Source organism: Tachypleus tridentatus, chromosome 13 (genome assembly GCF_004210375.1).
Source record: "Tachypleus tridentatus isolate NWPU-2018 chromosome 13, ASM421037v1, whole genome shotgun sequence".
Classification (NCBI taxonomy): Eukaryota; Metazoa; Arthropoda; class Merostomata; order Xiphosura; family Limulidae; genus Tachypleus; species Tachypleus tridentatus.
In genome coordinates this window covers 247,283,499-247,302,430 of record NC_134837.1, presented here as the reverse complement: position 1 = coordinate 247,302,430, position 18,932 = coordinate 247,283,499, and the positions used below count along the sequence as shown (strand labels likewise).

Genomic DNA, 18,932 nt, shown 5'->3' with positions numbered 1-18,932 from the left:
TGAAGGAGTATTTTTTGTACACCTGATATGGTATTTGGTGAAAGTGAAATTAGAGTTTGTTGTTATAAAATGATTACAGTAACCAACGTTTTTCGTATTAACACTGAATTGTTATCAAAGTTTTAACCACTTGATTTTATGGTCTTGCTATGTAGTCCTGCAAAACTTATTTGTTCATTCTAAGCATATGATTTTCTGTGGCACCAACCTTACATATATTTTTTTTAAGTTAGCGTTACAGCACAATGAAGTGCAAATCACGTGGTCAAGTCAGAACTTCTCTTTTGTTATTCGTAACGTTGAAGGATCCAGTCATGCCTAGTAATTTAGTTTCTTAAGTTTTGTTGACACTCAGTATGTCCAGAGCACGGTAACAATACCTTCTTCTGATATTTGAAGTAATGTTACACAGACATCAGTTTGTTAGTCTTGTGAACGTATAAAATAAACGGCATTTAGACATATGTATGTGTGTTTAGCGAAAGACAGTCCGAAAATTTTGGCGTTTGAAATAATAGTAATCACTAATTAGATCATTTATTATATTCAATTGAAAGTCGATTATCCGTTGTGTATGATTTTTGAAAAAAAAAGTGTATTTCATACTTTTGGCAAAATTTATATGTCTTTGTAGGTGATAAATGCTTATCTAGAAAATGAACGAATAAGTAGTAAGACATTCATTTAAAATTTTTATGACAGATCATGGTTTTATAACAATGATTAAACTTATACATGGATGACTTGTATTAAATCCTTACGACAGTCGCTAAAATAATAGTTTTAACATGTGAAAATGTCGAGTAACAAGGGTAAAATATCTTGTCACATACCAACAAACGTTTTAATTATTACATAATAAACGTTTTATTCACGATTGTCTTATATAAATTTTATTTATTACACAATTTTCGATTTAAATCTACAGACATGTATTGCATGCTTGGTAAAATGTAGGTTGTCATCATGTTAAAATAAATAATAATCCATTTCAATGAAAATACTTGATTGATCAAGTTTAAATAATTGTATCTTCTTTTATGGGATAAAACAATTATAAATGAATTAATAAATTAGTACTAAGAGAATGTTTTTTAGAAGTGGATTTATTTATAATTGAATGATGGCTAAGAGTTATTTTTCAAGACTTGTTTTAATTATAAATTATTTGCTGAATTAATTATATTTGATTTAATTAATTAGTATCAAGCACCTTTTTAAGATGAATTAATTATAAAAGATTTAACTTACAATCGGATTAATTTCGCTAATATTGAAAAAATGCATGGTATGGGTGATTGCTGCCTATAAATACGTCCTCTATTCTTGGTACCATTTCATAATTACGGCCGCGTGTAAAAGCAGCCTAGCAACGCGCCCCTAACGACTCGCCATCAGTTGAGAAAACGTGGAGCTTTAACCTCATCATCTTTAATGAATTCAGTTGTGGCGGCATCTTTTGTGCGAGATAGTATAGGGCTTATTAATGATATAATTAACACATATTAAACTGAAGACATAAGACGTAAGGGTTTGGAAATGTCGCCTTCTACACTTGCAGAGGCAGTTGGCGCTCATTTAACTATGTTTCATCAAATTCTTAATCATTCGAATTTTAGAATGATATTCTGATACATTTTTTATGCAATATTAGAATTTTCTCCCTAAATTTCATTGTTTTAGCATATATAATTATTTCATGTAACATATGTACCACAGGAAGAACAAAGAACGAGACAAATATGTGAATGTGATCCTGGATTTCTCTTTGTGAAACTCTCAAGATCTTTGAAGAATTACGTAAGTATATGAGCATCTACCCAAATTAATATATGTATATAAAATATTGTTACAAGATAATGAAAGACATAACTTAGGAAGCAATGGAATACTTTTTATAATCGAACCGATATAATTATTACATAATAGTCAATGTTATTTTTTTATGAAAAAGCTCAAATTATCGAAAATAAGATTAAAACTTTCACTATCTTGAGCAACATGGTTTTTCGGTATCGTACCGAATGATTCATATATGAGTGAGGCACAATATGTTTTTAAATGTATGCTAGTCAACTGCAATTCACAGTATTTTAAATTTTTAAAGAGATATTTGTGTCTTTTGCTATGGTTTTAAGATAATATTTAGGCAGAAAAGCAGTGAGATAATATACATCACTATACAAAAAACTGATTATGTATGTGTATATACATATATATAAAAATCACAAAAATTTCAACTATTAATTCTTGTTGAAAATAGTGGACCAGAGCGAAATTTCACAAATATAATCTTGGGAGTGAATGTGTTAAGTAAACTATAGTTTTAGACCTACTTTACATTCATTAACTGATACTTTTTCTTTTTCACACAGTGATAATTAGTTGAGAACGCGATTATATTTAGTATGAGAGATCAGTTGGACATCCTAAAAATTCAATGTAAAGGTATAAGGAATTGGTCGAACGTACTGTGTGATCGTGATCTTGGTTTCAGTTCTCACTGGACCTTTTCCTCCTCTGGGTCGAACGGTCCGTATTTGACAATCTTAATGTGCCTTGAATCGGAGCTCAACTGAGCAGGAAGGTAGTGGATTGCATATTGTTAATGACAAACAAAAATGGCGTTATTACTAAACATAACACGTATACGTTTCCATTGGATGAAATATTAGTGTAATACAGCATGAAAGTTCGAAAGGGGAAAGTTCGTGCCTCTATCTATAACATTACATTACTGGACATCTTTCCTCGTTCTTTTATTAAATTCCAAGAAAAATATTTCTTATCACTTGTACCATATTAAAACAGAATAAAAATTTAGAATTTGTATTATGAATGTGGGTGTGTGTATTTAAATAAAACGGTAATATGTGTAAATACACAAATATGTATATATATATATACATATATATATAGTTTGCTTGCGAAGAAAAATCACAACGGTGTGTTTGAGAACTTATAATGCTATAAACTTGGTTTCAGTTTCCGATTTTAGCAGAGAATCTGTCGCTCATTATGTAGCTTTGTGGTTAACATTCTCCAAACAATCAAAAACCTTCTCGATATCTTGATTGGAACATCTTATAAATGCCCAGCTTGACCAGGTGGGTTAGGCGCTGTACTCGTAATGTGATGATCGTGGGTTTGAATATCAATCACATTAAACATGCTTTCCATTTCAGCTGTGGGAGCATTATAATGTGATGGTCAATCGCTCTCTTGGTTGGTAATCAAAGAGTAGTTCAAAAGTTGGCGGTGAGTGGTGATGGCTAGCTTTCTTCCCTCTTGTCCTACACTGCTATATAGGGACGGCTGGCGCAGATAGTTCTCTTGTAGGTTTGCGCGAAATTCAAAAACAAAACAAATTTAATATTATTACATAATGAGATAAATTAATTTTTGGTTTCAAAATACTTTATACATATTATAGGAAATCATTCTTTCTCATATCAGTTAGTAAGTCTTGTGCAATATTTATCTTTAGAACACTAGTTGTGTACTTCTATTCATATTACATATTTTAAATTATATATATATATATATGTATGTATTAGTTACTCACCACTTGAATCTTAATAAATTCTTATGACTTTTATAGGGTGTCAACAAGACAAATGAAGGTGAGATTATTTTTCCTATGTTAATCACACGTGTATTGTATTATCAAAATACTTAAGGTCCTGATAAAGAAATCCTAAGTAAAGTATGTCTTTGAAAGTTCACTGTAAAACTTTGTTTAACAAAATAAAATAAAACTTAAGATCTAATATCAGGGATCTACGAACATACGTCAGAAATATTTATTCAAGGGCTAGATGTGAGTGGCTGTTATCAGGCACTTGTTTTAGTAAAAAATAAATCATGATACAAATATCGGTAAATTTAAGTTATTATGTACTGAAATAATTATGCAACATAAATAATTCACCAAAGATAAAAGCAATGTAGACACTAAATTCTAATTATGTCACACGTCAATGTGATTATGGTAAACGTTTCTTAAGCTATTTTATTCATATTTCTGGTTTATCTAATGAAACAGTTGTTTTTCTGAATTATATTTATGTGAAAAAATTCCTCCTTATATGTTTATGTGCACCTGGAAGATCTCCAGGGAAACAGTTTTAAGTTTACGGACTTACAATCCTAAAATTCCGAGCTCGAATCTCCGTAGGAGGACAGAGTACACGAAGTCCATTATGTAGGCTTGCTCTAAAATAAAACAAAGTACCTAAAATAAAACAATTATTGAACTTTCAATCATGTTTATTTTGAGTAATAGTTAAAACTTGCTTTTGTAAATGAGAACCATCTAAATATATTAATTTATGTCGAAAGATATGTGATTGGCACAAAGATATGCTATGGATGAAACTCCATTTTTTTAGTTTTTGTATCTTTCTTCATACATACTTTTGCCTCAAATTAAAAAAAAAGTATCTAACTAAAATGACTGCATTTATTCTCGTATAGAAATAAATACTTTTGAATAGTAAAAATTGCATCCATCCAGAATAAAATACGTTAATAATTTATCCACATAATTTTAATGCCTGTTTTGAACCTTCATTTTCCTTCTTTAGCAAATTCAGCAGCAGACAAAGAGGTGAAGGAACATAAATATACGAGGTATAAATTTTTTCAACCTAGTTGTTAAATTAAGTGTTAAAAGGAAAATCTTTAAAACTATCTGAATTAACTCAATTTAACTAATATATATCTTTGTGTATGTGTTTATATGTACAGAATTCGTTAAATAAATGTTAATTACAAAGAATTTCTTTTTAAGATTTAATTATATCAAATCTTGTTATACCATATATAAGCATTATGAACCTTATATATGATTAAACTATAATCACGTCGTAAGAAACTCTATTATTCACTTCACCTGAAGTTGAAAAACTTGGAAATCTAATTTTTCTGTTAAATAAAAAAATAGCTTATTACTTTTAAAATATATTAATGTAGCTTCATTCATTCTTGCTCTGACAAGATGTTAACTTAGAATAGTTTTTAAAGCTTTATTAATGCATATATTTGTATATGAAAAGTCCATATTCAGATAGACATATCTGAAACACACTACATCGTTAAAATATATGTCGTTACATCCATTCACGTTTTATCTAAGAACTATTGATTTTACAATATCCATGCAGCTAAGTTTTGTTTAAAAAACGTTTTGTCATAAAGTTAATGTGTGAACAAATGCATTATATTTTTTCTACGGCTTTTTATAATGCATTCAATATATGGTCACGCTGTTTATTGGTGTATGGATTAGAATGGATACCCAACTGCTTCAGGTGTGATAAATGACGCTTCAATAGATATGTCATATAAACAACTTTTATATCTTTGTCGATCTTTTAGAATGAAGTTTTACTGGATGTTGTTGCCTACTGTTGCCTGTAAACGTGGAAAGATTTTGCCACTCACGTTTTATGATTGTCACCTCTTACCAAACGCTGTACACTTTCCCTAAAACTAGAGGATGATCATTTTTAATATTTCCTTACGTGGTCCTGCTTTCCCAGCTTGATCAATACTCCTTTGTTTTCTAAGGACATTGAGAAGAAAAAAAATAACATCACAGAACTTCTAAGTCCCTGGTAGTAAAAGATCTTTATGATATGAGTGTATAAATATACTATGTAACATTTACGTCTGAAAACTTATTGCCTTTCGGTAACATCATACTGGGAATACAACTCCAACTTTATATCATCTGCTGTTTTGGTGTAATTTTTCTGAATTTAATATTTAAAAATAGTTGTCATATAAAGAAATCGACATGTTTCAAATAGAACTTTGTGAATTTTTACTTTATTTTATATCAAAAAACCTACTAAAAAGTATGTAGCTAAATTAGTCATCAAAGGTAGAAGGGTTATAGTGAATATTATCTTTGTACTATGTATTAAAGTTCTTTGCCTTAATAATTGTTGGCACTCTGTCGGAATCTAATGGAGTTTGTGTATTTTTTTTTCGTTTAAAAAGCTTGGTTACCTAGAAATCATTGTAAACTGTGGCCTGATATTTCTTAACATTTTTAATAAATAGATCATGAAGTTCAGAGCTGGGATCTTGATGGGAGTACATTCTAAACCAAACCTCGTTTAGCATCGCGCAAAGTTCAAACGAATAAAGAAACAAATGTTCTATTTACGTTGACATTGTTATTTTTAAACCAAGCGGGCATTGTACATGGCAGGGCCCTTATATTGTTAGAAAAACAGAGTGACCAGATAACTCAAAAATGGCAAAGTTGTTAAAACATTTGTATTTAATCTCTTGTTTTTGAGTATTTAGAGGTGGAGTCAATTGTTAAATGTACTTAACACAAGTCGCAAAGTCTTATCCTCATAACAATTCAACTCAACTCGAAAACACAATCAACATCAAATCACTCAGCTACGTGCCTTTAACTGTAATTTAGAAATATCTTTGGAACTGGACAATGCTGTTTTCATCATTTCTCAAAATATGCAAAAAAACTATAAATATTCCAGTACAAATAAGTTTTACATAATAATGCCAAATATTACTCATGTGATTTTGATTTGCACATCACACACTTGCCCATGATTATTATTTTTCACTTATATCTGTGACGATATCAACATAAATCGTCAAAATGTCTATAAAACCGATTTCCTGTATTTGTTCACATTACTATTTAAAGTATGATGACACTCTTTGACAGTTTCTTTAACTATTATAATATCGTTTAATGAAATTTTCTACTGTTTTGAAATCGGATGCTTTATCCTTAGGACTTGCCCTCCATCAAGTGTGGACGAAGCATTACAAAAATTCTCTTGTCCAGTCAACTTTGTATACTGTCCCGAAATTAAGTATTGTGTGGAAGAAACTCCCAACACCACAACACTATGTCCAGGTTTGTAACAATTTGAAAATATGTCAGTTCACTTTTTCAACTGATTAATCTTATTGTAAAAAGAGTTTATTCAAAATAAATTCTTATTTTAGCAAACTTTTCCGTATGTTACAAAATTATCCGCCTTCCCCAGTGATATGCTGAAAATCGTGTTTTGATACCACTGATGGGCATGTCATAGATAATCCGTTGTGTAGTTTTTTGCTTAACTAGAAGCCAACAAATTCCACAATTAGTTTAACAAGTAATTGACTTCTTAAACATTTTTAGTCCAACAATGAAAAGTATCCATTCAGAATATTTCCTATTTTACTTACATATAACCACTTCTGTAACAATTTCTTTGGTATAGTATTTGAGAAAAAAAATTAAAAGTTTATTTTAGAAATACTAATATGTAACTCTAACGACATAAGTAGAAGCTATAATTTAAATTTTTGCAACGGCAAACCATAAAACAATTTACAGAGTCACACATACACATACATATATATATACTAATAATAATGAGATACAATTAGTAGTCTAATGTTATCAGACTTACGTTTACGCTGATATTTAATTATATAATAAAATATTAATGAAGGTCACGACATTTTTGTTGAATAACCTAAATGTTAACAACTTAAACATTATGACGTTACTATAGGTATACTTGCTTGTTGTTAGGAAAACAACAGAAAAATAAATAATACCCAGCATAAAGTTTCCAGTTCAAAACGTTGCTAACTTCTAGGTTAAGAGATTAAACTCTCTTGCTATCGTTTCATAAAATTCTCCACCCTTTGTAGTAGGATTAAGCACGCTCAATTAAAACAAAAATATTTTGGTGGCTTTGGACATTAAATATTTCTTTACCTCAAAAAGCCGTTTGAATAAGCCTTAAGCTGTTTAAAAGAAACACTGGAACAAGACAACCTTATAAGAGACGTTTTATCAACTTTACAAGATACCCCTGAAAAATAAAAAAACAACATTTATTTTACCTACGAAGGTCAAATTTACAAGCAAGATAAAGAACCAGAAATAGATAACTGTTCTTGAAGAACTATTTCGAAATAAATTCACGTACATAAAAAACCTGAAATATATTGAAGGTACGTGGTTAATATTTTACTTCAAACAAACAAATAAATAAACCACTTTATGCTATATATTGCTAAAGAGATTATCAAGCCATTAAATAATATGAATATTACGTTTATAAATCTTTGTTTGCCAACTTATTATATCATCATAATGTGTTTTCTTACTTAAACATTATAGTCCATGTGCCAAATGTGGTCGCTGTGTACCACTTCTCTCCATAACAGTTTGAAAGGGGTATGTTTTTGTCACTTGGAGTAATCGATCAATATAAGCGATTTTACCACAAATAATCCAAGATGAACTGCCTTTTTGATCTGTTTGTTCATACGAGGTATTTTCCGCTCTTAATTTGATTTCTGGTGCTCCTTATATACTTTTGTTTTCTGAAACCTTTCATTATACCAGATAAAAATAAAATAAATATTATTTCAAGTGGTGTAGTACATGCACATATTAAACTAATCACTTCACGTGGAATTATGAAATATTTTACATACAAATCAGGTTCCCCCCAATAGCAAAGCGGAATGTTTAGGGACTTACAACGCTATAAAACGGATATTTATACTCGTGGTGAGCAAAGCACAGTTCGTCTCTTGTGTAGCTATTTGCTTAATCTCAAACAAAAAGTTGCGTGAGGTCGTTATTTGTGAAAAAGAAAATTTTCTACACCATATTTGTATTCTAAAGAAGTTCTTTCCCCATAAACAGATTGGATATTGTTCTCTAAAATCTTTTCAAATATATCCAAAAATGTGTCTGCTAAAGAAAGAAAAAACTAGAATTCTTAAAATCTCTTCAGTGTTAATACTGATGTACGTATCTATAAAAGCTTTTATTTTCTACATTGAGAAAGATGATACACAATGATAGTGCCCTCCAAAGTTTCCTCCAAAAAAGATAGGCCATATATAATAGAGTTTTATCATTTCTTTGACTAAAGTAAAATATGTTGATTTGTTATTTCTGAAAGGTAAAACAATTAAACATATATTTCTTTAGATACCGTCAGAGATCGTTACTGGGTGACTCCTATATCAGGAAATGAAGAATTTCAACTAGAGAGATTTTGGTCAGAAAAAGATATGAAAAACATTACTGTTTTAGGTATTGATTACAGACAAGGTCAATGGGAATATCTGCGTAAGTATGAACTCTTTTTAAAATCAGACAAACCTGGAAATAGTAAATGCGAGGTTAATAATTTTTAAATTAATATATTTTGTCTTTTTTCTAAATGAAACTAAAAGTGATTCTGATAAAATGTATTAGGAAATTCAGAAGCTGGAAAGAAAAATTATTTTTGTTGTCTTTGAACACAAAAATTTAACTTATGATAGTATATCTAGTCATAATAAAATTTTGATTGCATTAACAAAATACTAAATCCATTTGATAAATATATGTATGTAGAAGACATATTTGATGATTTATTCTTTATTTTTAGGATTCAAATACTTTAATGAAATTTGCGAATTAACAAAAGCACTTCATGTCTAATAATAACTAAGAAATCTTTGATATCTACTTCATGGTTTTATAAATTAAATTAGAAAAATCTCAGACCTAGGCTAGACAAATATAGCCGATTTTGTTGTCTGCGCCTTTCATTTGGAAAATTAACACCTTTTGGTATCTATAAATCGTATGGTATGTAATTAGATATCGGGTTAATGTCCTGCATGGTATTGATAAGAAAGTCTTTTAAGTACTCGTACGATAATTAAAAAATTACATTTTAACAGATCTAAAGGTCTTTAAATTATTTCAGTGAAAGTACAAACAAGTCGCCAATTAAAACTAATCAAGAAAATAGTCAAGGTTGTAAATACAGATGCAATATATCTATACTGATTTAAGTAAAGTAACATATACTGGTCAATTAATTCTATAGTATAACCAAAAGCAGCACAGAGTATTTTCTCTGTAAGAATTTGGGTTCCTACTTCTTTATTTCTATTTATTTTAGGATAATATTTAAGCTTGAAAGTACGCTATCAAAGAGATATAGATGAAGAGCAGTAAAACTAAGATAAATAGAAAGAGAGGTTAAAGGTGGAAAGTTTAAAATGGTTTCCTGAACCACAGATAATTTTAACGTGAAGAGTGAATACATAAAAAAAATCGAATATATATAAGAAGGATTCAAAGTATGTGTTAGAAAGGAATACCAGAAACTTGATTTTTTACTATGATAACGTTTACTACATTTAACTACAATAACTACGTACAGGTGAAAGTAGCCTAAGGATTGCGTTTTCTTCAGCTTTTCAAACATCAACATATGACATGACTGACATAACATAATTTGAGCTGTTACTTTCGTTAAATAATAAAATGATTTATGTCATCTGCGTCAAAATCATGTTTTTATGTGTTATTGAAAACGGACTTTTAAGTGTTTTTTTAACTAAACATTTTTATGATGATGTACTTAAAAAAAAACATATCTATATTTAAAGGTACTCTATGACATATTTGATATGTATATATAACTCAATTTGACAACAATTTTACACATAATTGCTGCAAAATATTGTAGAACTGAACGGCAAGTTGTTAGTGAACAGTTTTATAACGGGGTATAAATCATATATTTGTACATTAAGGTTTATTAAGAAAGCTGGCAACGATTAGACATGAGACATATTGATTAAAGATGCATCCGGAACCGGTATGCCAGACCAAAAACTTAAAATATCACTAAAACCAAAATATTTTCACCATTTACTTCAAATGTGTTAATGTTTTAGATTGAAATTTGAGATAACTTCATTGGTAGATGGGTTGTCAAAGATATTTTGATAGGTTAAGTTGTTATTTGTTATATTTAACGTGTGAGAGCTGAAATCTTAAAATATGCATAGTACACAAAATAAACTGAATTCGAATGACATGAATTATTAACAAAAGAATGAGTTCTGTATAATCCTTTATGATTTTCATTTTACCGATCTTGTAACTTTTTTTGTTTCTCTTCAGGATAAATTAATGACTAAAACATTATTTTGTATCAAGACAACCACTACCGATATAAATTATCAAACAGTGATCTTACGTATGCAAAATATAAATTTAACAATGTTTAGTTCCGTCATTAGGCTGTCATGTTCAAAGCACAGGACTCATCCGCAAATGTCTTATGATAAGTTAAAAACTGAAGAATAATATTTTCGATCGCTTTTGGAAATGATACACAGTGGTCCTTTCTAATACAGAATATTTCTATACTTAGATCACATGGTTGTGTTCACGTTGTGGATTTGGAGTTTCAGAAATGGGAATATTTTTCGTGCTTTATGGTAACGGAAAATAAATGAAAATGTATTAAACAAGGGCTACCACGACTATCGGAAAAAAACATCAAAAACATGCAACAAGACATACCTCAATAATGGTAAAAAGAGTACGACATTTTCTTGTAACAGCTGAGAGTCCTCGGATTGAAAATTCTGTAGTTCACGTTCTTCGAGCAACAGTACAGAATTACCTTCTTGAAAAAAAATAATGAAAAGGTTGTTTGTGTGGAAACTTCCCGTTAAATCACTGCATACCTAAAGCAGATGAAGAATGAAAGGGGAATATTCATGTTATTCCATTTGAGTGCATACTTTTCAAGTCGTTGGATTCAACTTCTATAAATATTTGTATGATCTTACCGTTAAACCGGGTTCTGGGAAAAAGTTCTTTTATACTTATGAAGATATTCTTAGGAAGAAGTATTGTGATTTGGCCAAAAAGCCTTACGATGAAGACGTTTATAACAGAAACTACACTGTAGGGTAGTTCAAAGATGCAGGAAAGAGTATGGGAGTATTAATTGTGATGAAGTTATATAAGACTATTAATATGATGTATTCGACTCTATGAAACTAAAATCTTATGCATAGATTTTAAACGCACGTTAATATTTCTAAATAACTAAAATTTAACCTACATATTACCCTTAAACATGTATGTGTATGAAAATTATTATTCGATTGGAGTAGCACAAAAGTGGGCGAAGGGTGCTGTTAAATAGCTGCGTTCACTCTGCGCTATCAGTTCCAATATACGAGCAGTTATGCAAATAATTTTTTTTGACGTACCTTAACGTGAAAATTATAACATACACACACACACACACACACACAAAACAATCAACAATATTTTCGAAAAAAAAGAGAAGTATCCACACGAGTGAGGATACAAACTGTACTATGTTGTCTCTTTATTACTTAAAAGGTTAAAAACTGTACTATGTTGTCTCTTTATTACTAGTCAGAATACAAACTGTACTATGTTGTCTCTTTATTACTGGTCAGGATACAAACTGTACTATGTTGTATCTTTATTACTTGTCAGGATAAAAACTGTACTATGTTGTCTCTTTATTACTTGTCAGGATAAAAACTGTACTATGTTGTCTCTTTATTACTTGTCACGATAAAAACTGTACTATGTTGTCTCTTTATTACTGGTCAGGATACAAACTGTACTATGTTGTCTCTTTATTACTTGTCAGGATAAAAACTGTACTATGTTGTCTCTTTATTACTTGTCAGGATAAAAACTGTACTATGTTGTCTTTTTATTACTGGTCAGAATAAAAACTGTACTATGTTGTCTCTTTATTACTGGTCAGGATACAAACTGTACTATGTTGTCTCTTTATTACTTGTCAGGATAAAAACTGTACTATGTTGTCTCTTTATTCTTTGTCAGGATAAAAACTGTACTATGTTGTCTCTTTAATCCTTGTCAGGATGAAAACTGTACTCTGTTGTCTCTTTATTACTGGTCAGGATACAAACTGTACTATGTTGTCTCTTTATTCCTTGTCAGGATAAAAACTGTACTATGTTGTCTCTTTATTCCTTGTCAGGATGAAAACTGTACTCTGTTGTCTCTTTATTACTGGTCAGGATACAAACTGTACTATGTTGTCTCTTTATTCCTTGTCAGGATAAAAACTGTACTATATTGTCTCTTTATTACTAGTCAGAATACAAACTGTACTATGTTGTCTCTTTATTACTGGTCAGGATACAAACTGTACTATGTTGTCTCTTTATTACTGGTCAGGATACAAACTGTACTATGTTGTCTCTTTATTACTTGTCAGGATAAAAAATGTACTATGTTGTCTCTTTATTACTTGACAGGATACAAACTGTACTATGTTGTCTCTTTATTACTGGTCAGGATACAAATGTACTATGTTATCTCTTTATTCCTTGTCAGGATAAAACTGTACCATGTTGTCTCTTTATTACTAGTCAGAATACAAACTGTACTATGTTGTCTCTTTATTACTTGTCAGGATACAAACTGTACTATGTTTTCTCTTTATTACTGGTCAGGATACAAACTGTACTATGTTGTCTCTTTATTACTAGTCAGAATACAAACTGTACTCTGTTGTCTCTTTATTACTGGTCAGGATACAAACTGTACTATGTTGTCTCTTTATTACTTGTCAGGATAAAAACTGTACTATGTTGTCTCTTTATTACTAGTCAGAATACAAACTGTACTATGTTGTCTCTTTATTACTTGTCAGGATACAAACTGTACTATGTTGTCTCTTTATTACTGGTCAGGATACAAACTGTACTCTGTTGTCTCTTTATTACTGGTCAGGATACAAACTGTACTATGTTGTCTCTTTATTACTTGTCAGGATAAAAACTGTACTATGTTGTCCTTTTATTACTGGTCAGGATACAAACTATACTATGTTGTCTCTTTATTACTAGTCAGGATACAAACTGTACTATGTTGTCTCTTTATTCCTTGTCAGGATAAAAACTGTACTATGATGTTTCTTTATTCCTTGTGAGGATAAAAACTGTACCATGTTGTATCTTTATTACTAGTCAGAATACAAACTGTACTATGTTGTCTCTTTATTCCTTGTCAGGATAAAAACTGTACTATATTGTCTCTTTATTACTAGTCAGAATACAAACTGTACTATGTTGTCTCTTTATTACTGGTCAGGATACAAACTGTACTATGTTGTCTCTTTATTACTGGTCAGGATACAAACTGTACTATGTTGTCTCTTTATTACTTGTCAGGATAAAAAATGTACTATGTTGTCTCTTTATTACTTGACAGGATACAAACTGTACTATGTTGTCTCTTTATTACTGGTCAGGACACAAACTGTACTATGTTATCTCTTTATTCCTTGTCAGGATAAAAACTGTACCATGTTGTCTCTTTATTACTAGTCAGAATACAAACTGTACTATGTTGTCTCTTTATTACTTGTCAGGATACAAACTGTACTATGTTTTCTCTTTATTACTGGTCAGGATACAAACTGTACTATGTTGTCTCTTTATTACTAGTCAGAATACAAACTGTACTCTGTTGTCTCTTTATTACTGGTCAGGATACAAACTGTACTATGTTGTCTCTTTATTACTTGTCAGGATAAAAACTGTACTATGTTGTCTCTTTATTACTAGTCAGAATACAAACTGTACTATGTTGTCTCTTTATTACTTGTCAGGATACAAACTGTACTATGTTGTCTCTTTATTACTGGTCAGGATACAAACTGTACTCTGTTGTCTCTTTATTACTGGTCAGGATACAAACTGTACTATGTTGTCTCTTTATTACTTGTCAGGATAAAACTGTACTATGTTGTCCCTTTATTACTGGTCAGGATACAAACTATACTATGTTGTCTCTTTATTACTAGTCAGGATACAAACTGTACTATGTTGTCTCTTTATTCCTTGTCAGGATAAAAACTGTACTATGATGTTTCTTTATTCCTTGTGAGGATAAAAACTGTACCATGTTGTATCTTTATTACTAGTCAGAATACAAACTGTACTATGTTGTCTCTTTATTACTTGTCAGGATAAAAACTGTACTATGTTGTTTCTTTATTACTGGTCAGGATACAAACTGTACTATGTTGTCTCTTTATTACTGGTCAGGATACAAACTGTACTATGTTGTCTCTTTATTCCTTGTCAGGATAAAAACTGTACCATGTTGTCTCTTTATTCCTTGTCAGGATAAAAACTGTACTATGTTGTCTCCTTATTACTTGTCAGGATAAAAACTGTACTATGTTGTCTCTTTATTACTAGTCAGGATACAAACTGTACTATGTTGTCTCTTTATTCCTTGTCAGGATAAAACTGTACTATGTTGTCTCTTTATTCCTTGTCAGGATGAAAACTGTACTCTGTTGTCTCTTTTTTACTGGTCAGGATACAAACTGTACTATGTTGTCTCTTTATTTTATGTCAGGATAAAAACTGTACTATGTTGTCTCTTTATTACTTGACAGGATACAAACTGTACTATGTTGTCTCTTTATTAGTGGTCAGGATACAAACTGTACTATGTTGTCTCTTTATTACTTGTCAGGATAAAAACTGTACTCTGTTGTCTCTTTATTACTGGTCAGGATACAAACTGTACTATGTTGTCTCTTTATTACTTGTCAGGTTACAAATTGTACTATGTTGTCTCTTTATTACTAGTCAGAATACAAACTGTACTCTGTTGTCTCTTTATTACTGGTCAGGATACAAACTGTACTATGTTGTCTCTTTATTACTTGTCAGGTTACAAACTGTACTATGTTGTCTCTTTATTACTTGTCAGGACAAAAACTGTACTATGTTGTCTCTTTATTACTAGTCAGAATACAAACTGTACTATGTTGTCTCTTTATTCCTTCTCAGGATAAAAACTGTACTATGTTGTCTCTTTATTACTAGTCAGAATACAAACTGTACTATGTTGTCTCTTTATTACTTGTCAGGATACAAACTGCACTATGTTGTCTCTTTATTACTGGTCAGGATACAAACTGTACTATGTTGTCTCTTTATTACTGGTCAGGATACAAACTGTACTATGTTGTCTCTTTATTACTTGTCAGGATACAAACTGTACTATGTTGTCTCTTTATTACTGGTCAGGATACAAACTGTACTCTGTTGTCTCTTTATTACTGGTCAGGAAAAAAACTGTACTATGTTGTCTCTTTATTACTGGTCAGGATACAAACTGTACTCTGTTGTCTTTTTATTACAGGTCAGGATACACACTGTACTATGTTGTCTCTTTATTACCGGTCAGGATAGAAACTGTACTATGTTGTCTCTTTATTACTGGTCAGGATACAAACTGTACTATATTGTCTCTTTATTACTAGTCAGAATACAAACTGTACTATGTTGTCTCTTTATTACTGGTCAGGATACAAACTGTACTATGTTGTCTCTTTATTACTGGTCAGGATACAAACTGTACTATGTTGTCTCTTTATTACTAGTCAGAATACAAACTGTACTCTGTTGTCTCTTTATTACTAGTCAGAATACAAACTGTACTATGTTGTCTCTTTATTACTTGTCAGGATACAAACTGTACTATGTTTTCTCTTTATTACTGGTCAGGATACAAACTGTACTATGTTGTCTCTTTATTACTAGTCAGAATACAAACTGTACTCTGTTGTCTCTTTATTACTGGTCAGGATACAAACTGTACTATGTTGTCTCTTTATTACTTGTCAGGATAAAAACTGTACTATGTTGTCTCTTTATTACTAGTCAGAATACAAACTGTACTATGTTGTCTCTTTATTACTTGTCAGGATACAAACTGTACTATGTTGTCTCTTTATTACTGGTCAGGATACAAACTGTACTCTGTTGTCTCTTTATTACTGGTCAGGATACAAACTGTACTATGTTGTCTCTTTATTACTTGTCAGGATAAAAACTGTACTATGTTGTCCCTTTATTACTGGTCAGGATACAAACTATACTATGTTGTCTCTTTATTACTAGTCAGGATACAAACTGTACTATGTTGTCTCTTTATTCCTTGTCAGGATAAAAACTGTACTATGATGTTTCTTTATTCCTTGTGAGGATAAAAACTGTACCATGTTGTATCTTTATTACTAGTCAGAATACAAACTGTACTATGTTGTCTCTTTATTACTTGTCAGGATAAAACTGTACTATGTTGTTTCTTTATTACTGGTCAGGATACAAACTGTACTATGTTGTCTCTTTATTACTGGTCAGGATACAAACTGTACTATGTTGTCTCTTTATTCCTTGTCAGGATAAAAACTGTACCATGTTGTCTCTTTATTCCTTGTCAGGATAAAAACTGTACTATGTTGTCTCCTTATTACTTGTCAGGATAAAAACTGTACTATGTTGTCTCTTTATTACTAGTCAGGATACAAACTGTACTATGTTGTCTCTTTATTCCTTGTCAGGATAAAAACTGTACTATGTTGTCTCTTTATTCCTTGTCAGGATGAAAACTGTACTCTGTTGTCTCTTTTTTACTGGTCAGGATACAAACTGTACTATGTTGTCTCTTTATTTTATGTCAGGATAAAACTGTACTATGTTGTCTCTTTATTACTTGACAGGATACAAACTGTACTATGTTGTCTCTTTATTAGTGGTCAGGATACAAACTGTACTATGTTGTCTCTTTATTACTTGTCAGGATAAAAACTGTACTCTGTTGTCTCTTTATTACTGGTCAGGATACAAACTGTACTATGTTGTCTCTTTATTACTTGTCAGGTTACAAATTGTACTATGTTGTCTCTTTATTACTAGTCAGAATACAAACTGTACTCTGTTGTCTCTTTATTACTGGTCAGGATACAAACTGTACTATGTTGTCTCTTTATTACTTGTCAGGTTACAAACTGTACTATGTTGTCTCTTTATTACTTGTCAGGACAAAAACTGTACTATGTTGTCTCTTTATTACTAGTCAGAATACAAACTGTACTATGTTGTCTCTTTATTCCTTCTCAGGATAAAAACTGTACTATGTTGTCTCTTTATTACTAGTCAGAATACAAACTGTACTATGTTGTCTCTTTATTACTTGTCAGGATACAAACTGTACTATGTTGTCTCTTTATTACTGGTCAGGATACAAACTGTACTATGTTGTCTCTTTATTACTGGTCAGGATACAAACTGTACTATGTTGTCTCTTTATTACTTGTCAGGATACAAACTGTACTATGTTGTCTCTTTATTACTGGTCAGGATACAAACTGTACTCTGTTGTCTCTTTATTACTGGTCAGGAAAAAAACTGTACTATGTTGTCTCTTTATTACTGGTCAGGATACAAACTGTACTCTGTTGTCTTTTTATTACAGGTCAGGATACACACTGTACTATGTTGTCTCTTTATTACCGGTCAGGATAGAAACTGTACTATGTTGTCTCTTTATTACTGGTCAGGATACAAACTGTACTATATTGTCTCTTTATTACTAGTCAGAATACAAACTGTACTATGTTGTCTCTTTATTACTGGTCAGGATACAAACTGTACTATGTTGTCTCTTTATTACTGGTCAGGATACAAACTGTACTATGTTGTCTCTTTATTACTTGTCAGGATAAAAAATGTACTATGTTTTCTCTTTATTACTGGTCAGTATACAAACTGTACTATGTTATCTCTTTATTCCTTGTCAGGATAAAAACTGTACCATGTTGTCTCTTTATTACTAGTCAGAATACAAACTGTACTATGTTGTCTCTTTATTACTTGTCAGGATACAAACTGTACTATGTTGTCTCTTTATTACTGGTCAGGATACAAACTGTACTATGTTGTCTCTTTATTACTAGTCAGAATACAAACTGTACTCTGTTGTCTCTTTATTACTGGTCAGGATACAAACTGTACTATGTTGTCTCTTTATTACTTGTCAGGATAAAAACTGTACTATGTTGTCTCTTTATTACTTGTCAGGATAAAAACTGTACTATGTTGTCTCTTTATTACTTGTCAGGATAAAAACTGTACTATGTTGTCTCTTTATTACTAGTCAGGATACAAACTGTACTATGATGTTTCTTTATTCCTTGTCAGGATAAAAACTGTACCATGTTGTCTCTTTATTACTAGTC

At 30.8% G+C, this 18,932-nt stretch overlaps 1 protein-coding gene across 1 annotated transcript in view; it reads left to right on the top strand.

The window, feature by feature from the left end:
* Positions 1-18,932, top strand: part of LOC143236505 (uncharacterized) — a 147,855-nt gene that overhangs the window by 12,879 nt on the left and 116,044 nt on the right. The window contains exons 3-7 of the mRNA XM_076474802.1: positions 1,720-1,800; positions 3,602-3,623; positions 4,587-4,632; positions 6,783-6,907; positions 8,999-9,139. Coding sequence (XP_076330917.1) covers positions 1,720-1,800; positions 3,602-3,623; positions 4,587-4,632; positions 6,783-6,907; positions 8,999-9,139 — 415 coding nt within the window. The remainder of the gene's footprint in view (positions 1-1,719; positions 1,801-3,601; positions 3,624-4,586; positions 4,633-6,782; positions 6,908-8,998; positions 9,140-18,932) is intronic.